The sequence below is a fragment of the Anopheles arabiensis genome, chromosome X (assembly GCF_016920715.1).
Source record: "Anopheles arabiensis isolate DONGOLA chromosome X, AaraD3, whole genome shotgun sequence".
NCBI lineage: Eukaryota > Metazoa > Arthropoda > Insecta > Diptera > Culicidae > Anopheles > Anopheles arabiensis.
Window position 1 is genome coordinate 1,103,305 of NC_053519.1, and position 24,828 is coordinate 1,128,132.

Sequence of the window (24,828 nt, forward strand, 5' to 3'; positions counted from 1 at the left end):
GTGTGTTTGTGTGTGTGTGTGTGTGTGTGTGTGTGTGTGTGTGTGTGTGTGTGTGTGTGTGTGTGTGTGTGTGTGTGTGTGTGTGTGTGTGTGTGTGTGTGTGTGTGTGTGTGTGTGTGTGTGTGTGTGTGTTTGTGTGTGTGTGTGTTTGTGTGTGTGTGTTTGTGTGTTAGTTAGCCCACGGGCCAAATGTGGAGTTCTCATGGCTGTGTGATACTTTATTGACTCTTTCTATCGTGAAATGAACTTAACGTAATAGGAATTAGACTCTATAGCACCCTTTTTGGACAAATCCAATAGGAATTTTCAAGGAGCCTGTCCAAAAAGGGTGCCATAGAGTCCATTTTCCATCATATGAAGATCACTTCCCATAGGAAAGAGTCAAGGAAGTGTCTCACAACTATGAGAACCCCTGGAAACCCTGTAAAGATAAAAAAAATCAAATTCTGTTGTAGTCATAGAAGGAAAATCAAACATGGCTATCAAACATGGTCTTTCCGATTAGTGATGGGTAAAGTTGGCAAAAATACGGAGTCGACTTCGATCTGACTCCGATAAATTCGGAATCGACTCCGGAAGGTAGGTCCGCGCTGCAATATCCGGAGTCGTTCGGAATCGTCCGAAAAGGCTCGGAGTCGTCCGGAATCGACCGGAGTCACCCGGAGTCGGAGTCGTCCGGAGTCGTTCGGAGTCGTTCGGAGTCGTCCGGAGTCGTCCGGAGTCGCCCGGAGTCGGAGTCGTTCGACTCCAGACGACTCCGGACGACTCCGACTCCGGGCGGATCTAGTGGTTCCATTTTGCCGAAGTCGGAATCATACTAACAATAGTCGGAGTCGGATCGGAGTCGTGGGTGCGCTCCATACAGCACATCTATTTCCGATGATTAAATTTGTTAGCAAAATTTTTTTGATGAGCAATTCTTAAAAGAAACCACTCATGGTTTAGTATCAACCTCATACAAAATCGTGAATGTCTTACTCATATGTAGGTAGTTTAGGGAACATTACTTGTTTTTATTGTTAAGCCATCAATCAAGGCACTTGGCGACCAATTAAGCAATTTCTATTAGAAAAAGACTTCAGGTAGACCATCAGGAATTAAAAACGCAAGCCAACAGGAATTCTCCCACCTTTTTTTGGAAAAGGTCGAACCCATCTTTAGGTATACTAAAGATAGAACATTATATTTTTGCAAAACGCTTAGAAATAAGATGAAAGCAGACGTCAGCACAAACACGTGTCACTTTTGTCACACGTGTTACAAACGATCTATATAAGGCTTCCATCCGGCATCCTACCAAGACCAATGTGATCAGACAAACTACAGATAGGCTTATGACTATGATTTTGGTCGCCATAATGAATGAAGATTTCTATGGAGATTGGCAGGAAGGGAATAAGGGGTACTAAGGACTTGTATGACAGCTTCCACTCCTCTGTAAAAATCTGAACTGGACTGAACGACATGTTGTAAGTTATGGACTTTAGACAGCATCATAAGTAAGAATTCGCTTCTTTGATCAGAAATATTCCACTGAATTTGCATGCATGAGCAGCAAATTCAGCTATTCGTTCAGCAATGCAACGTTTACTGAATCACTCATGACATCCCCACAAATCATAGCAATAGGTGAAAAGTGACGCAATGTTTCTTTCGGATTAATAATTCTATTGATGCGGAGAGGAATTGCCAATCCTAGCTCATGCGATAAGGAATGGCTAACAATGAAGAATGTTAGAAGATTCGATATAAATTTCTGACTAAAACAAAATTAAGTCGAATAAGGCTAATTCTTCCTCTTTGATTCTAATTTTAGTGCACCTCTTGAAAACAAAAAGTTTATAATTCTAGCTGATACTTCACGCAACAAAACGGGCTCTTTCAATCATTCCCTCCGAAAATCTGAAAATTTCTTGTCCGAAAGCGCCTACCAAAATCAATATTTTCCCATACGACGAACGAAGCGAAGGTCGTGTTTGCTTTGATGTTTCAACTGGCAGGTTGATTTGATTGTATGTCGGTTTGATCGTATGCAGGTTGGTTAGACGGCGAATTGTTTCCTGATTTTTCTGATTGCTGAAAAAAATGTACTATACTGCAATGCATTCGGTACACTGCTTTGCTCAATGCTCAGTCGAAAGGTGGCAATAGTACTGAAAATTTGTAGATGTTTCAGTAACAAAAATCCATACTGAAAGAGAATACGAATATCTCGTTTTCAATTTAATTCGGAATCTAATGCTCAATCACTTCCACATACACACACACTCTCTCTCTCTCACACACACACACCCGCCCAGTCTCGCATTATTCACATCGCCTCAGTGAACCAGCCTGTGTTTGGGTGCAAGCGGCAAATTTTTGAATAAATGAATAACAAACTACCCTCTGCCCTTGGCTGTTTGGTTTACACTAACTACAGTTCTATTCTCGTTCAAATGTGTTACAAGAGTAAGGAAAATAATGCCATTCCAGGGCAATCGTGGTCGCAAAGTAGAATAACAGTTCACAAAATAGTTTCAGTTCAAATTCCAATTTTTCAACTCAAAGAAAGCCAGCAAACAAAAAGAACCGCAGCTTTTCCCCCGTCTTGTGATGAATTATGTCGAAGTTCCAAATTACGTTTCGATACAGCAGGATGTGTAAGTTAGTAGAGGAATAATTTAACAAAAAATGCATGGCCCTTTTTTCAACAACACGACGCAAACTATGAAATCCTCTCGTTTGCTTCTAAACCTAAGTCCATCCTTGCCCTAGCGTAGCTTGTCGCGCGTCTGGTCGCTTCACTCCGACGGTGGTGCGAACACGTTGGAGAAACGGTTCAGCGGTACGATCACGACCTTTATCCTGATCGTGTTCTGCTCCTCGCCGACCATGTACTGGCTGTACTTTCGCGTACCCATCTGCAGCTCCCCGATCGGTATCAGGTTGTCGATGTTCAGCACGCGATGATCGCTGGAGAAGTATGCCACCCGGACGTGACAGTGGCGCACGTACTCTTCTTCGTTCATCATGCCACAGATCAGCACACCGACCTGAGAAAGCAGGGTAGCAGATAAGATAGAATGGGGCAAGAGTTAGTGTCACGTTTGATTTTTCCTCTTATAAGATAGAGATTCGGTTTTAAGCAATACGGCCTTTTTGGACCGTTACTCCTGAATAAAAAAAAAAAAAGATAGAGATTCGGTTTAGCAACAACGTTCATGAAATGTAAAACGAGGTCCGGTCCATTATACAAATAAATATTCACATACAGTGGACCCCTGAAAGCAAGTACCACTTATAACGAGCAACGAGCAAATCAAAATGCTCCACAAATAGCTCCCTCAACAATTTCATTCCTGTTCGGGATACATTTTTTGGGGGATCAGATCTGAAATCAATATCATTGACCATTTCTTTGATTTTGATTATCGCTCAGACAAACAAATTGTATGGAAAAGAGTTTCCCGCATTACGACTGAGTTACCGGGATGGATTAAACTCGTTTTGAGGGATTTCGCTGTATTACATATACTACTTAAACCTCACTACTACTTGGCCGGTATCGTAGTACAGTCGTCAACTCGTACGAATTAACTAGCAAACATGCCCGTCCATGGATTCAAGCCCCGACTGGACCGAGCCTCTATGCGCGGATAGGATTGACTATGGCACCCTGCTATGGCTAATCTATAAGTCACTAAAAGCTATGCCCATTAGTGGTACAAGAGTTTAGAGGTGGGCATTTCGGTTCTTTTAAGTGAATGTGAGTGAACCGAGTCGTTCATTACTGTGAACGTGAACGTGATTTGTTTTCAAGGTTATTGTGATCATTATTTCAAAATGATCTTGAATGTTTGCACTCATTTAAAGGATGTTTTTAAATTTTGATGTATCAAAAGAACCATAGCGTTCTTTAGTCGTTTACCGGTTCATTCATTTTTTCACGTGAACTGAATGAACCGTACGATTTTGGTTCATTTGGCACACCTCTAGTACAGAGGCAGGCCTTTGACCGACAGTGGTTGTAGTGCCAAAAAGAGAAAATAAAAGAAGAAAACTTAAACCTCCAATAAGTCCGTCCCAGTAGTTAACGGAGCTGCCGAACTGGTAGCAGGGGTCATACACGGTATATAGCGAACAAACATCAACTGCGTTGCATCTTCTTACTGTTATAGTTTTTGAGCCATTACGCATTCTGTTGATTGTAGCCTTAGAGAATGAGTTTAATTTGATTGTGAGTGTATCTTAAGAGGGGCCGGTCTCGTGGTATAGTCGTCAACTCGTACAACTTAACAACATGTGCCCGTCATGAGTTCAAGCTCTGAATACGTAGGACTTTGACTATCTTGCCATGGTAATCAATAAGACATTGGTCAGTGGTACAGGCTGTGGCAGGCTTTGACCGACAACGGTTGTTGTGCCAAAGAAGAAGTATGTTGAGAGAAAAAATCGTACAAATCTAACATTATGCATAAGCTTTGATCATGTTAGTGTCAAAATATTTCAATCTAGGAATGTAAAATTGTATCTGAAGAAGAAAAAAACATGTATTGAAATAGGAAAAAGTGTTAATCATGATGCCCAGCAGCAGCACTACTACCAACTGGTACCCCAAAGCTTGTGAAAAATAGTGTTACAGAAAGCAAAAGTTTTTTACAAATTCCAAATGAAAATCCGAAGCTAATGCGAATCTTCCTGCAGTAGCTTTACACTTTATCTATTCTTTGTAGCAAATCAATCGAAAGCTTTGCCTAGACCGTTTTTGACAAGCAAAACCCCCTCCGTTTAGCTAACCGTGAAAGCTTCAAACGGTAGCAAACCAATAGTGGCCGAAAAGCTTACCATGTATCGGCACTCGGTTCGCATCGCTGACTGGCTGGTGATTCGCAAGCGCACCGTGCGTATGATGCATTCCGGTATCTCCCGGTTGGTGGCCGCACTGTAGATGCCGATCAGCTGTGCCGGCTTGTACCGTACGCCGAGCGGGAAAAATTCCACATCCCATCCGTTGCTTTCCTCTGCAAGATGAGCACAGAACAGAAGAATAAATAATTTGCAAAGTAAACAACAATCGCGCTCTCAGCACCCTCTCTCTCTCTCTTACTCACCGTCCACGTCGCTAAAGCTGGTGGGCGTAAAGAAGACCGACGCGACGCTGGAGTACTTCTCCACCCGGTGAAAGTAGTCGACCGCAATCTCGAGACTCCACAGGTCGCTCGAGTAGAGCCGCGGCGTGAACTGCAGCTCGCCCATCTCGCTCGCCCGTATCGCGCCGACGATCTCGAGATGGTGCGAGTGGAAGTTCATGCCGTCCGCGACCCGGCCGACGTAGAACTCCTTCAGGTTCCGGACGGACGCGCCGCTCATCAGCACGTTCGCGAGCTGCGGCAGGCTCATCATCGCGAACCGGATGTGCACCAGCACGCCGTGGATCAGCTTGTTGATGGCGCTCTCCCGGTCCTGGTCGCGCATCTCGTACCGGCCCTCGATCTGCGCGCGCTGGTAGCGGAACCACACATCCACCAGCTCGTACAGCCGGAACTCGCTCCGGACGACCAGATCGTTCTGCTGCAGCAGCCAGTTCATCAGGCCCGGGCTGAGCTGCTCCCACCCCGGGTACGACACGATCCGCTCGAGGTTCCACTTCAGGTAGTTTTCCAGCATCGAGATCAGATCCTTCCGCCCCGGGCAGATCTGCAGCGCGTTGTGCAGCCACTCGACGAAGTGGCCCTTCGCCGTCGCCTTGTTCAGGTGCAGCTTCATGTAGTTGATGCAGATCTGCACGAGATCGTGGATGTTGTACTTGTCCGCGAGCTTCAGTATGTAGACGGCCGTGTCGACCGAGATCGTCATCTTGCCGACGTACATGTAGCGCAGAAACTGGGGAAACACGCCCTGGCACCGTTCCTCCTCCTGCAGCGTGATGACCGCGTCGCCGAACTCGCGCCAGGTCGCGTTCATCAGCATCACCTGGAAGACGTCGCTGCTCGCGCACAGGATGATCCGGTGGGCCGGGTAGCGATTTTCGCCCACCACCAGCGTGACGTCCGACATCAGCCGCTCCGCGTACAGGTTGGCGATCTTGCGCAGCACGCTGTTCGTGTTGTAAAGCTGCACCGGAAGAAAACCAAGCAAAAGGGAATCAATCACGAATGGAGCTCGCGGATTAGAACCAACAGAAACAACAACAAAAACCGATGAAAATCCATCATCCAAGTAGCCGCTGTCATGTCGCTCTTTCTACGCAGCGGACGCCATGGCAGGAATTCGGGTTTCAGTAGGAGGGGACGGGGGAGGAAAAAGCTTAATTCTTACCGTTTTCAGCCCCATGTCGCTACGCCCCGGCTGGAAGACATGGTCCGAATCCAATTCGGCTTGCATCTTTGCGCGTACCGTACTACTCGTTTCGGCTACTGTTGGTTGTTGGGTTGATGTAGACGGAAAAATGGCGGACCGATCAGCTCATGTCAGTCGGGTGGCCGTATCCGCGACGAAACGCATCCCCCGCCAACCGAAAGCGGACCGTGTTGGGTGGGGACCGCCTCCCGTCCGTGTCAAGTGGTGGTGTGTGTCCCGCTCGCTGTTGCGTGCTGGAGCTGTGCTGCTGATTTTCTCCCGCACGGGCGCAGAAAGCAATCGTCCTGCTGAACAGGTTTCGGTTCCCCCACGGACACTGTTTACGCGTAAAAGACCGCTGACGCTCTACTATCGGGCTTAACTCGTCCAAATTTACTGCCAGCGAGCGAGCAATGGGATAAAATTGAGCCTCTTCCGAAATGGTTTCGAGGAGACCGAGGGCGAGTGAAGCAAAATGCACCACCAACAATAGCAGCCAATACACCTTGAACGCTTTTGTGCTGGTTGACACTTATGCTGACCAAGGTTCGCACACGGGCGGGTAGGCGCTGTGCGCCGTGCACACCGCAAGGTGTCTACATGCATAACAACGGAACGCACAAAACAGCTGTACACAACCTGTACATAGGCAAAGACGGGGGAGCGGGATGGCATTTGTTTACGTTTTGTGGCACAAAGCAAAGTAGCCCCCATTTTTTATGCTGTTGGATAGTTGTTTTTTTTAATACTGTGGATCTTATGTTTAGAAATTTGGAAAAGTACAAATACAAAGATTAATTATAAATCTTTTAATTAAATCATTCGATCAATGCACGAAAATTGTCCATAAACATCGCACCGCACCGGCTACATGCGAAACGAACAGATTGGTGCCATCTTCGCGGCAGCCATATTTGGGAATTTAAAAAAAAGCGGTAGAAATTAAATGTTACCGTTCAAATAGACATAGGGCAACAAAATGTAGCTCACTTTTGCAAACAGAGCTACTTGTCCCCGGACGACATTTTAGCTTCATCCGAAACAATCGAATTGTCCAGTTTGTTTACGAGCCAGTTGAATACAAAAAAAAACAAATTTGAACACTTTTTTATTTATCTTTCGAATAGACATAGAGCGACAACGTCTCCTGCGATAAAAAAGTAGCTGAATTTTGCAGTTTTTCGATGCAAAATTTCACTCCGCGTAGCTCAAAGTAGCTCATTCTACTCTGTCAACCTACTTGTTCTATTGTTTAAAATCATAAAAATATAAGTTTAAGTTTGTTCATATTTTTGTTTTTTAGTTTGATATTATTCTGGCTCGTAAACAAACTGGATTATTTGATTGTTTCGTATGAAGCAGAAATATTGCGCGAGAAAAGTAGCTCTATTTCCAAAACTGATCTACTTTTTGACGCGCGCGTGACGTTGTTGCTCTTTGTCTATTTGAACGGTTAAGTTGTGTTTGATGCATACAGACCGAAAACAACTGCAGAATACGCGTATCTGTAATCTCGTAAAATCTCACGGTTTACGGTCAAAATTTATCTACATATCGTGTAATTTTACTTGACGTGAAAAACCTATCCTAACCAATGATCCAAGTGGCATAAATCCGCCCTAAATAGCCAAATTTGCTAAAGCAACCAATTTTGGAACGCTAAAGATCGCATTACATTCACAATCACTTCACTCAATATTATTTCTTCAAAAAACGAATCTAACTTGGGCAGCGAAGCGAAAACGAATAACGAAGCGAGATAATTGACGGTCCCAGTCTTTGACCCTTTGAAAATAGCCACCTCGTACCGATGTCATGCATTGAAAAACTATAACATTCCACCAAGTTGGATTCGCTTTCTTAACAAGCCTTCAAGATCCATCATGAGCCATACACATCTGGCTAATCAGCAGCAAGGTTCCAAAGAGTACCAAGTGCTTGCTAAAAAGCGCCATAGCTCCACAAAGTACCGTTTCATCTCTTAATCATCCACGAAGTACGGTATTGGAACGATTTTTCGTTAAACAGCCTCGGAAATCTATCGGAAACAGCCTGAAAAATCTATGGCTATGACAGTTCGGAAAAGTTGTCAGTTGACAGTTTATACAAGGGTTTGAAAAAACCATGATATGATTGAGTCGAAGTCTAAAAATTTTGAATGCTTGACCGAGAACTGGTTCAGATCTTATTGCTATACAAATACTGACTACAAAAATTAAAAAAAAAACACCTTTTTCTAATATTTGCCCAAAAACATCGAGGATGATAGGGGCAGTGTAGTTTGTAGCTAGCTCATGAACCAATCGTCTTCGAGGAACTAGTGTAGAACCATATTGGATTCGGTCTTAAATGACGAACCCATACTGATTCTAGAATTGGCCTGGAATCTTTTATAATTGTGGAGCTGATTTTGATCTTGGGTCTGTTCCGCTTGTGGAACTGGTTCCGGTTCAGTGTCAGTCCTGGAACTGGTCTCGCACCCAGTCGATTGCTTTAGCTGACCCTTGCACATCAGACCAATAGAAGTGGATAATTCGAAGCATGCAGAGTGATGGAAAAGAAGCCTCTCGATTCAAAACGTTGCAGAGTTGAAGAAAACCCCTGTGCCGAAGCAATCTCTATACACCTTTCGCAAACACTCTCCAGGGCCCGCACTGCCGATCCGTGCAGGACCGATTATCCGGCCCGCCGCTGTCGCCTTTTGGAGCGAGCACGGATAATCACGCCGGCACGGTTCCGCACGGCTGGAGAAAGATGTGAATATCGCTTCAGAAGCACCACCACACAGCCAAAGCACACAGCGGTGCAAAAATACAAACTGTTTTCGGTCGCCCCGTACTCGCCGTTGCAATTGTTCCGTGGCCTCGTCGCGTGAGATCGTCTGTCCTCCCGCCACCACCACCGCCCCCCCGCCCTCGGCTGCAGGTGAGTGTTTTGAGGCGACGTGTGGGCGACGTGGAATTGCTAAATTCAACACAGGCCGCGAGCTGCCTGGCGAGGACGCTTCTTCCGCGGGGCTCCGTAAAGGCTGCCCGGAAGGGGCCAGAGTGCGAACATTCAACCGCAAAACGGACCCTCTAAACATACCGTGCCGGAACGCGAATGTGTATGGGTGCTTGTGTTTGTGCACCGTGTCGTCTGCATCTCCGTGGAGCATCAGGACGCGATCCGCGGTGTGGACCGACTTGTCCAAAGGGGTGGGGGGAAGGGGGGGGGAGGTTTATTTTCGTTCGGTACCTGCTGTTCCAGCGGGTTTGTTGTTTGAGCAGTGCTGGAACGCAGGCTTTTCCATGTTCCACCCACCCGCCATCCTCGGCCCGTGTTTGCCGTGTGGCCGCCAGTGTAAGTGTGATTCAGTTTGCTCTTGACCGTTTGTCCGCTGAAAGTACGTTTCCATTATTTTTTTTTTAGATCGCCGCAGTGCGCTCTAGATGCAGCGGGACAGACGTGGTGGGGGGGGGGAAGGGAGAAAGCGTCGCGAAAATTTCCCCACACAGCGCGTCTGGGGGGACTGGATGTTGCAGTATTTCTTAACATTTGTGTTGTTGCTTTAATTGCTATGTGGCCAATGTGGCTGTGTGTGTGTGCGCGCGTATGTGTGTGTGTGGAAAAAAGTCCCATCGATCCATTTGGTCGTCACGTTTCCGCGCTGGTGCTCTGTGGTGTGCCGTGCTTGCCTGCCAGACACTGCCACATTGCTCCAGCACAACAAAAACGCACACACACACACACACACACATACAGCTGCATACAAAAACAACAACAAAAGGCTGGAAAAACTGCGATGGAATTTCCATCGTCCAGCGGTTGGATTATCTCCACGCGCGCACCACCCCGAACGGTGGAACGAAGCCGTAGAAAAAGGTGTGCATTAGGTGTGTGTGTGTGTATGTTTTTTTTCCACCTCCGGTGTGAAAGGTGCTTAAAGGGAAAGGAGAGGGTGCTTTTTTGTGTGTGTGTGTGTTGCCCACCCAAACCCTCGCACCATTTGAAATCGTGCCAAAACAGTGCCATTTGGAGCACGGCAGGCAAAGGGAAGCACAAGCATATCCATCTTCTGTGTGGTTTGCAAACGCGTGTGTGTGTGTGTGTGTGGGTGCAAAATATGAGCCACTATTGTGTTTCCACAAAATCAGTGACGTGAAAGTGCATCCAGGTGCAGTTTTCCGTTGCCAAAATGTAGGTCAGGGGCAGTGTGTGCGCGTGTGCGCCCATTTGTGTGTTTGTTCCTGTTCGTCTTTCGGTCACCATTAAAACGCACCCACACCGCTGCAGCTTTCATTGCATTTTGTTGCAACCCAACCAGAAGCCTCCCCCCAAGCATCAAAATGCACAGAAACGGTACGGAGTGCAGCGTGCGGGTGCGTTATGGGTTGCATAACAGCCATCATGTTTGCCCGAGTGGGCTGGAGAAAAAAAAGAAGAAGAAAAACTAAACACACACACACACATACGTTAGTTCCACTCAAGCTAACTGCTCCCTTCACCTTGTCGGCCTTTTTTTTGCTGAGAGGTGGAAATGGGACGCTGTTTTTTGCTTGTTTGCGAAACTCCTCCCCACCCCTAGCATAGAGCGCTTGTGGCCTTCGTCGTAGCGGCGCGATACGCGAGATAATTCAGCATTTCGTTCAGCATTCAATCACCCACACACGTGTTTTGCGGACGCGGGCCGCGTGAAGTCATCCATTGAAGCAATTTGTTTTGTGCAGCGGCGTATCGCGCGATAAAAGAAACTGTTTAAACACACACATATGTGGATGGTGGTGCATACAAGCTAATGATATTTTTGGACTAGCCCCGAAAACCAAGCCTCCTAGCCCCTACCGATTCAATCAACCGGATTAAATTCCAGCGGCCCGACGCGCTTCACCTCGATTCTACTATCAGCGGAGCGGTGGAGGAGGAGGGGGGAGGGGGCACACACTGAGCCACTTGTGGCACAAAAACAGCAAGCTTGCACGTGACCCGCGCCGTATCGGGTAAGCGCTGCACACCGTTTGTACTAGTGATGGGAGAAATGAAGTTTTCGTCGGAATCGGTTCCGGCTAGCTCCGAAGTTTTCGTCGGAATCGGAGGTCCGTAATCAGTTTCCGCAATCGGAATCGGCTCCGGAATTGTTTTTGGAATCGGAATCGGCTTCGGAATCAGAATCAGTTTCGGCATCTCCGTAAGAAACAGCGTTTGGGTAAATCTGATTCAGATTGATGAATATTCCTGAATCTTCAAAGAATCTCGAAAGATTAATGAATCTCGAAAGATTCGTGTATCTTGAAAGATTAACGTATCTCAAGAGATTCATATGTCTCTAAAAATCATTAAACTTGAGCTTTGATTATTCTTCTTGGCCTAACAACCTACGTGGTCATGTCAGCCTATACAGGCTTTCGAGACTTCTTGGAAAGTACCACGCAGCCGGATAGTTTGTTTTGCTACGGGGAGACGGTCCATGCGAGGCCTGAACCCACAACGGGCAAGTGTTAAGTGGGATTGGACAAATTCAATGTTTTGGAAATCGCACATCTGTAAAGATTCATGAATCCCTGGGTATATATGAATTTTAATGGATTTATGAAGACCATAGATTCAATCCTTGGAGATTCGTGAATCTTTGAAGATTTGAGAATGCTTAGAGATTCATGTTTCTTTGAGGATTCGTGAATCTTTAGAGCTACATGAATCTTTGAAAATTAGACTGTAGATTCGAAACACTCATCACTGAAGATTCATGTGAATGAAACCCAACACTTCTTCCTCTTCTTCTTTGGCACAACACCCGCTGTCGGTCAAGGCCTGCCTGTACCCACTAGTGAAGTGAGCGTGGCTTACAGTGACTTATACCCAACACTAGTCCGTATATATAGTCGCGTAGAATCCAAATTTACTTGTAAACGAGCCATTCTAATGGAGATTCCGGTATTGATTTCCCTGTAAGAGGCGAAAGAACTCCGTTGGAGTCAAAACCTCTCAACACTGTACAAACAACAACAACATTGATGTCCCTTCTGAAACTTCTGATTTCAATTAAAGAACTGATTCTCGTTCCGCAGCTAATTCCCAATCTGGGGTCAATTCTGATTCAGTTTCCGGAGCAAATTCCCAGGTCGATTCTGATTTCGGAACCGATTCTGATTCCGGAACCAATTCTGATTCCGGTGCCGAATCTGATTCCGGAATCGACTCCGGAGTCATCTCCGGAATTGGCCCAGGAATCGTCTTCGGTATCGGGTAGGTCCGATTCCGAGCCCCCCCCCACTAGTTTGTACAGCTGGTTGCTCGGCCCAGTTTTTATTGATGCAGTTATGAGCTTGTTTTTTTTTTCTTTCTTCCAACAAGCGAACGAATAATGATGTTGTTTTGCGTTAATCTGTTTGCTTTCTGTTTCGTTTTAGTAGTAGTAATATCGCGAGAAAAAAACAAGCAGCATCAGCAGCAGTCAGCAACCCTCCCGTGGGGTGTTAAATGGCGAGCGGCCCCCAAAAGGGGCTAATGTTAATTAATAATTAATCGACCGCCACATTGGAACCGGTCTCCCGCATGCATCAAAGCTTCCAGCGGCTATTTGTGCCAGTTCCAGTGCAATGGCCAATCAAAACCAAAAAAGCGAAATACTGCAATGTTGGGATTTTATACATATTGTTTCTGTTTCGATGTGTACAAGTTCTAAACAGCATTTCACACAAATTCTAATGTTCGAGGATGGAACCAATGCTAGAAAAATGGTACAGAATCCTCTCAAAGTGAGATCATTGGCTTCAAATTCGCTCTGAGACAAAAGGCCTTGGTTTGCTTTTTGTTATTTTTTTAAAATTCTTGCAAATGTGAATACAAATGTATCTCTTATTTCAATTTTCTCGTGTATTGATGTCTCACACTACGACCCACCCTAAGCGTCACCGTGTTTTACAATAACACATTTAATGATGATGGTTATGATTGGTTTTTTCTTCTGGTTCGCCTCATCCAGCACCCATCATCATGCCGCCAATTCACGCCAGTGTTTTGCAATCGCTAGAATGGCTAGAACGGAACGGAGCCGTGGTGGGGATTGGTGGGGACAAATGGCGCGTAAATCATCGTAAAGTGATCGGTGGTGGTGACTTAATAGATTCGTGCCACATTTCTGTGCCCAGCGGCATCACCTCCACTCCACCACTGGCCGGACAGAGAAACCGAGACCCGAGACCGGTCCGGCGATTGAGCTGAAGTCGTATTAGTATTTTTTGTTTTTGTTTTTCAATTACCACCCGAACGCGTGATTGGATTGAATTGGGAGGGGGGGGGGGGGGGGTAGGGACTCGTTTTTATTACTTTTCCCCCACCGAACACAGGGGGTGACAAATTCTGCGCGTGGTGAGTGCGTGTGTTGCCACATGATAACAGTTCGCGGGGCTTTATTGCTTTGCCCCGTCGACGACGCCGCCACCGCTTCCGGCGTTCCTCGTGTTCCGGTTCGTTCGTGGCGGCTTCTTCTTTTTTTTTTGTTTGCTGGCTCGCTGGAAAGCTGTAGAAATAGACACCTGGGACTGTTGGCCGGTGTAAATTATATTGAAATTAACATCTCTTTGGAGGAGATAGAAGATGCGGCAAGCAGGCGAGTCGCGGGTAACGAGCTTTCCCCCATCAGCGCGGCGGTGTGAATAGAGCATTTGATTAGCGAATGTATTAACAGCTTTGACAATGCAAGTGTGGGAAGCGGAACCGCTTCCAGCTGGCTGCCATTTGTTTAGGGTGTGTGTGTGTGGTTGTTTCGTTTTTCGTTTATTTTCATTTCAGAATAAGTGCGCCGAGTGTTGTTTCCGGCCGAAGAATCGATGTAACGTCGATCTCCTCCACAGTTCCCGCACATCTGACTGTGCTTGCGCGTACATCACGTGCCTAGTCGCTTAGCGATCGTAATAAGATAACAAGCTAGCGTCACCCGAGCCACTGCTGCTACGGACTGTTTTAATTTGCAGCATGGGAGACAAGCACAAACAAAAAAACGAAACCCCCCCGCGAGAGACACATGATGGATCGATTTTTCTTTTTTTTATTTTTTGCTCCCAACATCCTTCCATTTGATGAGATGCAAATATACTCTCAGGCATAAAAAGAGCAGCGTAGAACCCAACTACAGCAACCCAGCGACATGGCACCATTACGACCGTGGAGCGGCGCAAGGTTTCGGTGCAATCTTTCGTGCCACATCGCTTGGTGTGTGTGTGTGTGTGTGCCGCTGCATAAATATTAGCCGAATGGCGCCTAGCCAACCGATCGGCTCGCACGTTCGCCAGCCAGTTCTCCAAAAAATTCCTCCCCGGCACGAACCACACGGATGACATGGCGTTTGCATGACGTCGGTCGAGCGAAGGTTTTAGCCAGCTCTCAACCCTTCGCGGCATGCGTTCTGCTATCGATTGACCAATCGCTGGGTGGTTTTGGCTGTTTGTGGTCATTTTAAAGGACGTATTTATGTACATATTGTACATCTTTGTGCGGAATTGTTAGGAGAGCGCGCAAAGCCGCAAACGTGACCGCGACGGTGCTGACGATCGCCTTTTTTGTGTTAATGTCGTTGTGTTTGCGTGTGGGTGGTTTAATTAGTTTTTTTTTCGTTTCTCTTCTTGCTTTGCTCATTCCTTGGCGCTTATCATTCGCGCAAACCGAGCGGCAGTATCTAGCAGGGTAGAATTTTGTTAAACTAAATACGTCGTGGCACAGTCAAGGGTGTGGAGCAAGCTGGAAGTGCTGGTGTAGAATTCTTATCTTCCGTCTGGGGGCTGAAGGGTGGGAGGGGGGGGGGGGTGGGGGTAGGGATGGCAAATCATAAATTTTAATTAAACCTCCCCCCTCCGGAACTATATACCTCACGGCGTCAACGTGTCGACCATGCAAACTTTAGAATAATGAAGCAACGTGTCACGCTTGTATCTTGCGCAAGTTGTCGGTGCGACATGGGGGGAAGGGTTGAAAGTAGTGGTGCGCGCTCTGGAGCGCACCCAAGATTCTGATTCCGACTCCGGCAAAATCGGAATCAATAGTTCCGTCCGAAGTCGTCCGGAATTACCTCTGGACTCGTTCGAAGTCGTCCAGAATTAGCTCCGGAATCGTCCGGAATTACCTCCGGAGTGGTCCGAAGTCGTCCAGAATTACCTCCGGAGTCATCCGGAATTACCTCCGGAGTCATCTGGAATTACCTATGGAGTCGTCCGGAATTACCTCCGGAATCGTCCAGAATTACCTCCGGAGTGGTCCGGAATTACGTACGAAGTCAGCCCGTTTTGTTTTCCTCTTTGGCTTTGCGTGTACACTTCAACAGACCTTTCTTTCTAAGAATAGCGGCTTAAGTCGACCGGAGCCAGCAGGAGTCAGAGTTGGAGATGAAATGCCTGACCACAAAAAAACATTGCAACGGCCGTCTCGGGACTCCACGGCTCCGGGTGACTCCTACTCCAGAAGACTCCGGTAGACTCCGGCAGACTCGAGACGACTCAAGACGACTGCGACCGACTGCAGACGACTCAGCACGACTCCTGATGACTGAACCACTCCGGATGACTCCGGACGACTTCTGATAACTTAGGAACTCCGGACGAAACCGACTTCAGACGACTCAGGACGACTCCGGAGGACTCCAGATGACTCCGATTTCAAACGGCATCGGATAATGCAAAGCGGACCTTCCTTCCGGAGTCGGTTCCGAAATTTCCTGAGTAGCATCGGAGTCGATTCCGGATTTTTACTTAACCCAACTTAACCCATCACTAGTTGTAAGATGTCATATGATTTGTCTACGAGCTCTCTCGCGGTTGGGGGGAAGGGGGGGGGGAGGTGGTTTGAAAACAACAATGAATGCAGTTTGCAAGGTGTCCGGACCTGCGCGGGCAAGGCTTACATTGGGAAGGGAAGTAGGGCAAACACAAGGCGCAACCCCTTTCGGGCACTATTTTAATTGCGTTAGATAGTCCGGACAATATGTGTATGTGTGTGTGTTTGTCATAATTAAAAGAGCCTACATGTCTTAGAAGATACAAACCCGCGAGTCGGGAGCAGCGTGTTTAAAGTAGGCAAAGGGATTTGGTATCTTCGTTTATTACTTTCCTCGACTACATCAGCCTCGAAACCCCATCAGCGAAGAAATCAATTGATGACACACAACACTTATCTATTATTCTCCTTTTCCAGATAGGCTGGCCAATTTACGCTGACTGGTGACGCGCGCCAGCGCACCCGCACGCCGACGAAGAGCGACGACGCAGCCTTGGTGAAGCGACCAGTGTATTTTGTGTTCTTTTTTGTTTTGTTTTGTTCTGTTTTGTTTGCCCCTTTATTTCGGTCCACGATCGAGCCCGGAGGGCCCACCACCACTGACGTAGTCTTTTTTGATTGAGCGCGTTTTGCTATCTCAACGGAACGGTCGTGATCGTGCGCGCGGTCCCAGCGAAAGAGGCGCCGTGCGCCAGTTCTTGCCGATCCACCGGAGCAGATAGAACGCTTGCTGCGCGCGCACCCCAGCCTGGAGAAGCCCGGTAATAGAGGGAAATTGTATTTATGCTATCGCGATACGCGCCATCGATTAGCAGTGTCGGTCGGGCAGTCGGCTAGTGCGGATCGTGCGACGCAGTAACGTTCGGGAAATACACGCGACACGCGCGTAATCGTCCATCAACCTTACCACTAAACGACAACACTGAAACAAACGAAAAAAAAGGCCGTTCCATCTCAAACCGGAAGCCTTCTGCGGGGTTGGAAGCGGCGTGTGCTGTAGCGAGTGTTTTTAGCGCGTTGTGTAACCGAATTTTCGCGGCAGCCAGGTGTGCGAAAGGGTTTTTTTCTCTAAAAACCCCTGCCAACGTTGTGGTGTGCCGCCTTATCTTACTTGTTGCACATACACATACGTTCGTTCCGGTGGTATTGTAAAACACGTCCCCAAGTGGCCGGTGTGAGTGGGTGAAACTAAACCCCAGGCACTCTAGCCCGACCAGTGAGGCTCCAGTCGCAGCCGCAGCAACTTGCCAGTCAACGAGCCAACCCTACCTACCAGTCCTACCAGCCAGCGAAGCCACTCTCGTCGTCCAAGATGAGCATGAGTAAGTGTCTGCCCGGCTGCAATCAACCCACAAACGCCATCCCGGGGCGTTTAATTCAAGAAGGGCAAACTGGCGCACACACACACACACACACACACGCACGCATGTGACACAACACACATGACCGCACCGATCGCACCATTATGATCCTGCTTTCCACGCATTCCCACCTTTCCCGCCAGGTTCGTACACCGAGAGCAGCTCGGAGGAGGACGACCTGTCGCCGCGCGACAAGGTGCAGCAAAACTCGAAGGGCTATGCGGACTTCTGCGTCCGCAACATCAAGCAGCACTCGTTCGGGCGGCACGAGATCGAGATCGCGGAGCAGGAGATGCCCGGCATCATGGCGCTGCGCAAGCAGGCGCTCGACGACAAACCGCTCAAGGGTGCGAACATCGTCGGCTGCACGCACGTGAACGCGCAGACCGCCGTCCTGATCGAGACGCTCATCTGTCTCGGTGCGAACGTGAGATGGGCGGCGTGCAACATCTACTCGACGCAGGTTAGTGCCTTCTTGTTTTTGTTTTTTTTTTTTGCTGATAATAATAATTTGGTTTTTCATTCGCCATTTTGTCGCCCGCGCTTAGGCATTGATTCGGCGTACGGCTCCTTAGATGTTTTGATTGGTGGTATCGTTGGGTGTAGAGATGGGAAAAATGAAGATTTTGTTGGAATCGATACCGGCTAGCTCCGGAGTTTTCTGGAATTGGCTCCGGAATCAGAATCGGAGCTCAAATCAACTCACGCACACTACTGAGATGATCAGAGGTGAGACTCAAATAGTTGGAGAATCAATCACATGCTTGGTGACATTTTGTTGGGCACCCAACTCTTGGTCACTCACTTGGTCACGACATTTTCTGGCGGTGATAATCAAGACATGCTTGGAATACACTTGGCATGTGGTCCCAAGCAGCAACATGAGCATGCTTTCTCCCTCTATCTGTTTTGATTATCTGTCGGGTCAAACAGAGTGAGAAACAATTCTCATTTTGTTTTTAGGAACCACTCGCACGCATCGCATGACTATCGGGATGATCACCGGCTGAAAATGTCACGACCAAGTGACTGACCAAGAGTTGGTTGCACTGTCACCAAGCATGCGATGGTCGTAATAACTGTTTGAGTCTCACCTCTGATCATCACAGTAGAGCTCGTGACGCTGACATTATTTTGTTTCAGCCGGAATTTTTCATGAATTTGACAGTGACCTTTTGCAGAACTGATCACAGTAACAAAAAGTCATGATTTAGTGCTGATCAAGCGTTGGTTGCCAAAATGTCATGAGCATGTATTAGTCACACCAATCGTTCTGAGTATCACCTCTGATTATCACAAATGTGTGCGTGACGCTGACATGGATTTTGTTTCCGTCAGATTTTATGACATTGACAGTGATATTTGGCAGCACTGATGCTAAGTATTGATCAGCCGCAAAGAATCAAAAGTTACTAGTAAACGATCCATTCTCATGGAGATTCTTGGGCTGATTCCGCTTCTGAAACTTCTGATTTCAATTCAAGAACTGATTCCCATTCCGGAGCTAATTCCAATTCTGGAGTCATCTCTGATTCTGTTACCGGAACAAATTGTAATTCGCATTGCGATTCTGAAGTCGATTCTGATTCCGGAGTCAACTCCGGATTTGACTCCAGAATCGGAATCGGCTTCAGAATTGATTCCGAACACGGAATCGAAATCGGGTAGGTCCGTTTTTGAACTCCCACCACTAGTTGGGTGGACCACAGTTTTTTTTTTTTAATTTGATTTCATCAAGCCGTTGACGGAGAAAGAAGGGTTTTTTTTTGTCTAATGCACCTTCACCCACCCTCCCCCCTTGCTACGGATGTCGAGTGTTGTGTGTTTGTGTGCACTAATCACTCAACTACGTACTCTCTCCTTTTTTATGATCTAAGCTTGGTGCAGCTGGGCCCCGTTAGTGGGGAAGCAGGAGAAGTAGTGTGCTCACCATCACCTGTCCGCTGTGTAAGTTTGCTCTGCGTGCGTACACAACGAAACATGCAATCGATCATTGGGGCGCACTTGACGGGCTCTAGTACCTGCTGACCTGATGGCCGGAAATCGGGATGTTGCACCGCTCGCTTCTACCACTCGATTGCGTTAGTGATAAGTGTGTGTGCGGGTGAGGTGAGGGGTTTGGTCAGTTTACTTTTAGATGTTCTTCACCTCCTATGGTGTCCCTCCCCCCCCCCCCCACTCTAATTTACGACATTGTGCTGATGATGGCGATAAAAAATGATGGAACCAAACAGATAGAGAGTGAGAGAAAGAGAGGGTTGTGTCTGTTTGGTGGACCAAAGGGAAGGGAGCTAATAGGGAGCACCTTTGGAAGACGCCAGGTGAAGGCGAACAGAACTTCTCTCGCACTTTGCGTCGCGGTTATAGATAATGAATTGCCACCTCCCCATAACCTACTGGCTAGAAGCGTCTCCTCACTCACTGGCCCGCCGAGGCATTTGCGTTTGTCCCCGTTTTTTGCTTCTTCTTTTTCGCCTGTTTGTTTCGCTTTGTACATTCGAAGAAGAGTGTGCCCGACCCCCACTATCTGTCGTGCCAGTCGTTTTATTGCTCAATTGCCGTCGTTCATGTGCATGTCGTCGGGGTTGCGTCTGAGTGACGCGCGTTGCTTTGCTTCCAGGGCGAGGTTGGGAAGGTTTATATCTTGCCTCGCCTCCCCCCCCCCATCCCCCCCACTTGCTGCTGCAATTCCCTCCAGCCCGTGTGTGCTAGTTCTCGCAGTAGTTCGGCCGCGAGCGGGTTTTAAGATGCATCACGTGCGCCACCCTAAACCCGTTCGGGCAAATATTATCCCATCCCGCCAAGCTATGTTTGCTCAATCTCGGCGGCCTGCTACTGCTGCTGCTGCTGTCCAGATTTGCCTGAGTGTGTTGACAAGCGAGCATCAATTCAGTCGTTAAGGGAAACTCATCCCACACAAACACCACACACACACACACACACAAATACAATCTGGGACAATGTAACACTGCGCTCATCGCCGGTGTGTGCATGCACCTAGAACGGCGACCAGCAAATGCTTTGCTTGTGGGACGGATTTTTGTTTTTGCTCGTGAAAAGATAACGGTCCGGGTCGGTCCGCGTGTGTTTGAAGAGGATTTCATCCCCTCGCGCGCGCAGGCAGCTTTGGACCGCCATTTCTTTACAGCAAGCTCCTGTTAAGATGTTATGGACAAGCGCGAGGACATGTGTGTGCAAAGAATGTGGTGCCGCTGGCATGGTTGCACTAGTTACGCAATCGTACAAGGCTTTAACAACAAGAGAGAGGGCACCTAATGGAAATTCTACAATCGTTGTCAACACCATCGGAGCGAATTGCTTGTGCACATCTTGGAATGCAGTGTGTTGATAGCAATGGTTTAAAAATGATATTACAAGTAGTTTCTTAAGAACTGTAGCGCAGCGAATGGGGAGAGTATGGGCAAAAGAGATGTATTTTCCAGAGGTTCTCATAGTTGTGGGACACTCCCTTGACTCTTTCTTATTAGAAGTGAACTTCATTTGATGGAAATTGCACTCTATGACACACTTTTTTGGACAGGCTCATTGGAAATTTTAATATGATTTATCCAACAAGGGTGCTATAGAGTCGAGTTCCCATAAGTACATGAAGTACATAAGATTGGACATCAATACAATTGAACCAAAACATTCTGGGAAACGACCAAAAAATCGTGGCAACACACCAAACAAATATGTGAAGCAATTCAAACATTTTCGGGAAACAATCAAAATCCTTGAGAAACCCTGTAATCCTGAGAAATCTTTCTAGGATGTATTGTCAAGGGATATGCAGCAAAAAGAGATATTCCAAGGATGATTCTTGAAACCATAAGATTAAGAAATCCATTGAGATTTATGAATCTCCAGAGATTCATGAATCTTTAGGGATGTATGATTTTGAAAATATTGAAATTGCGCGATCCCATGGTACATTATTGGTTAACTCGCACGACCTAACAATATGCCCGTCGAGGAGTCGCCTACACCATATCTCCCTGTAGCAAAACAAACTGTCCGGCTGCGTGATACTTTCCAAGCAGCCTCGAAAGACTGTATAGGCTGGTATGACCACGTATGTATGACCACGTGCTACACCAAGAAGAATAAGAAGTAGAAGAAGCTCAATCTCTGGAGCTGAATCTTTGGAGATTCATGAACTCCTAGAGATTCGTGAATCTTTGAGATTTGTGAATCTTTCCTCCCGAGATTCAGATTCTTTCAGATTCATGAAGCAGATTTAGTCAACACTAGTCCGAACACATGCTAGTCATTATTCTAAACGTATGGATTATTCGTGAATTATTATTATTATTATTTATTAGTTTGTCTTCCAATTATAATAATTATCTCTGCCGCATATTCCCTTTCTAGGGAATGGAGGGCTTTGAACGGAGATACGACACAAAATAATCCCCCCCTGACCACACATCTAACATATGCATATTATCTTCCCCTCTCTCCCCTCCCCCCCCCCCCCTTTCCACCAACAGAATGAGGTAGCGGCCGCACTGGCCGAGAGCGGCGTGCCGATCTTTGCCTGGCGCGGCGAGATCGAGGAAGACTTCTGGTGGTGCATCGACAAGTGCGTGCACGCGGAAAACTGGCAGCCGAACATGATCCTGGACGATGGGGGCGACGCGACGCACCTGATGCTGAAGAAGTACCCGGTGATGTTCAAGATGATCAAGGGCATCGTGGACGAGAGCGTGACGGGCGTGCACCGGCTGTACCAGCTGTCCAAGACGAGCAAGCTGACCGTGCCGGCGATGAACGTGAAGGACGCGATCACCAAGACCAAGTTCGACAGCCTGTACAGCTGCAAGGAGTCGGTTATCGACAGGTAAGAGGGGGGTGGGTTGCACACGTTTCGTGGTTCGCGTTGTTCAAACGTTTCCGGTTGCTTTTCTTCCCCCTTGCGCGCAACAGCCTGAAGCGCGCCACGGACATCATGATCGGCGGCAAGCAGATTGTGCTGTGCGGGTACGGCGAGGTCGGCAAGGGCTGCGCTCAGGCACTGAAGGGGCTCGGCTGCATCGTCTACGTGACCGAGATTGATCCGATCTGCGCGCTGCAGGCGTGCATGGACGGGTTCCGCGTGGTCAAGCTGAACGAGGTGATCCGCACGGTGGACGTGGTGATCACCTGCACCGGCAACAAGAACGTGGTGACGCGCGAGCACATGGACAAGATGAAGAACGGCTGCATCGTGTGCAACATGGGCCACTCGAACACCGAGATCGACGTGAACAGCCTGCGCACGTCCGAGCTGCAGTGGGAGAAGATGCGCTCGCAGGTCGACCACATCATCTGGCCCGGGCCGGACGGCAAGCGCATCATCCTGCTGGCCGAGGGCCGGCTGGTGAACCTGTCCTGCTCGAGCATCTCGTCGTTCGTGGCGTCGATCTCGGCCACCACGCAGGCGCTCGCGCTGATCGAGCTGTTCAATGCGCCGCCCGGCCGCTACAAGGCGGACGTCTATCTGCTGCCGAAGAAGATGGGTAAGCGCGGGCACTGCTTTGTGTGCTCTCCGTTTTTTTTTTTTTTTGTATGCCCACTCCCTCCCTCATTGATTGCTCTCGCTACTCTCCCACAGACGAGTACGTCGCCAGCCTGCATCTGCAGACGCTCGATGCGCATCTGACGGAATTGACCGACGAGCAGGCCCGGTACATGGGCCTCAACAAGGCCGGCCCGTTCAAGCCGAACTACTACAGGTATTAGTATAGCAGGTGCGCTTCGTTTCCGGCCGGGCCGCGCCGCCGCACGCACGACGCCACACGCTGCCGTGCCGCGAGTTAGCACCGCTCGGACGCGCACACCTTTACAGGATTTTCGAGGATTATATAGACATGTTCAGCGAGTTGTAGATTCGTTCAGGCATATAATAGACTCTTTCAGCGAGATATATAATTGTTCAGAAGTAGGCGTTGACATGTTCAGCGATTCTGTAGTGCTGTCATTTGTTTTGTTTACACACTGTGCCACAGGGTTCAATTTTTCATTCTTAAAAGTCCTAAAAGTAGCTAATAATCGTTCCCCAAGCTTATTTTTTCGAAAACTGTTTGTTTACCTCCTGATGAGAATGATCCAAGCTGCAGTCCAAGGGGTACGAAAGTGACAGCTCTACAGAATCGCTGAACATGTCAACGCCTACTTCCGAACAATTCTATATCTCGCTGAAAGAGTCTATTATATGCCTGAACGAATCTACAACTCGCTGAACATGTCTATATAATCCTCGAAAACCCTGTATTAGCAAGCATAGCGAATTTATGAACCGCAATCACATCACTTCGACGAACCGTGCTGTGTGTGTGTGTGTGTGTGTGTGTGGGGGTGTGTGGAGCTGGTGGATTCCACCCCAAATTACTAGCTGCAGCAGACAGAAGAAACAAATAACCCCAAATTCGAAGAGTGAGAGAAGCAGAACCACTTTCGAGGTGTGTGTGTGTGTTTGTGTGGGAAGCCTGCAACACGAACCACTTTTCGACAGGAAGAACTTTTTGAAACACCCACGCACACACACACACACACATACTGTTTAGCATTTAGACGATAGATTAGAAATGGTAAAACAACGCAAAGGAAGATGCGGTAGGAAGGAAGATTGGGAATGTCTTGGGCAATTCGGTTAATTTTCATGAGCGTCAACGTACCAGTTCTTTCATTTAGATCAATGGTTTTCAGACCTTTTTACCGCTTTTTACCTCCCATTCCCTTACGGCCCTTAGACGGGCTTCAAGAAAATCGATACAAAATGAGTAACACATCATTTTCTGTTGCTATTTCGCAACACTTTTATCTTTCTTACAAACACCTGGATGGTTAGCTTGCGTCTATCTGTCAAACGCCCCGAAGATTAGGGAGGAACGTGTTCTAATGTTTTCACAGGGTTTTCCAGGTGTTCTCATAGTTGTCGGACACTTCCTTGACTCTTTTTCTTATTCGAAGTGAACCTCATATGTTGGAAAATGGACTCTAAGCACGCTTGTTAGACAAGGTTTTTGGAAATTCCTTTTGGATTTGTCGATCAAGGGTGCTATAGAGTTCAATTCACATTACATTAAGTTCATTTCACGTATGAAAGTGTCAATAACGTGTCCCACAGCTACGAGAACTCGTGGAAAGCCCTGTAACGCAAAAGAAACATTTGGGCATAAGTGGGATAATAGAAGTTTTTTTTTAATTCGTCGTACGAGGAACGCATATCATTTTGGATGCCTCATCTATTGTCTTAAGTTGGTCTTAAGTTGGTATCTTAAGATGGAAAGGCCTTTTTTTTTCTAGCACTGGTTTTTTTACTGCAAAATCATGTAGCAGCTTGACATGCTTTTATTTTTGGATTTAATTTTTACGTGCATTTTTTACTTTAAACAACCTTTTACAATGTTCAGCT

General features: G+C 47.4%; 2 protein-coding genes across 2 annotated transcripts; one reads left to right on the forward strand and one right to left on the reverse strand.

The window, feature by feature from the left end:
• Positions 1 to 1,787: 1,787 nt before the first annotated feature.
• LOC120906314 (BTB/POZ domain-containing protein 17) lies at positions 1,788 to 6,853 on the reverse strand. Its single transcript, XM_040317887.1, has 4 exons — positions 6,301 to 6,853; positions 5,094 to 6,096; positions 4,828 to 5,003; positions 1,788 to 3,035 (listed from the first exon to the last, which is right to left on the reverse strand). Exons 1-4 carry the CDS (start codon positions 6,364 to 6,366, stop codon positions 2,784 to 2,786), a joined length of 1,497 nt encoding a protein of 498 aa, XP_040173821.1. The 5' UTR covers positions 6,367 to 6,853; the 3' UTR covers positions 1,788 to 2,783.
• Positions 6,854 to 9,063: 2,210 nt separating this feature from the next.
• LOC120906093 (adenosylhomocysteinase-like 1) lies at positions 9,064 to 23,362 on the forward strand. Its single transcript, XM_040317539.1, has 6 exons — positions 9,064 to 9,246; positions 16,486 to 17,390; positions 17,573 to 17,892; positions 21,923 to 22,272; positions 22,359 to 22,930; positions 23,026 to 23,362. Exons 2-6 carry the CDS (start codon positions 17,381 to 17,383, stop codon positions 23,151 to 23,153), a joined length of 1,380 nt encoding a protein of 459 aa, XP_040173473.1. The 5' UTR covers positions 9,064 to 9,246; positions 16,486 to 17,380; the 3' UTR covers positions 23,154 to 23,362.
• Positions 23,363 to 24,828: the final 1,466 nt, after the last annotated feature.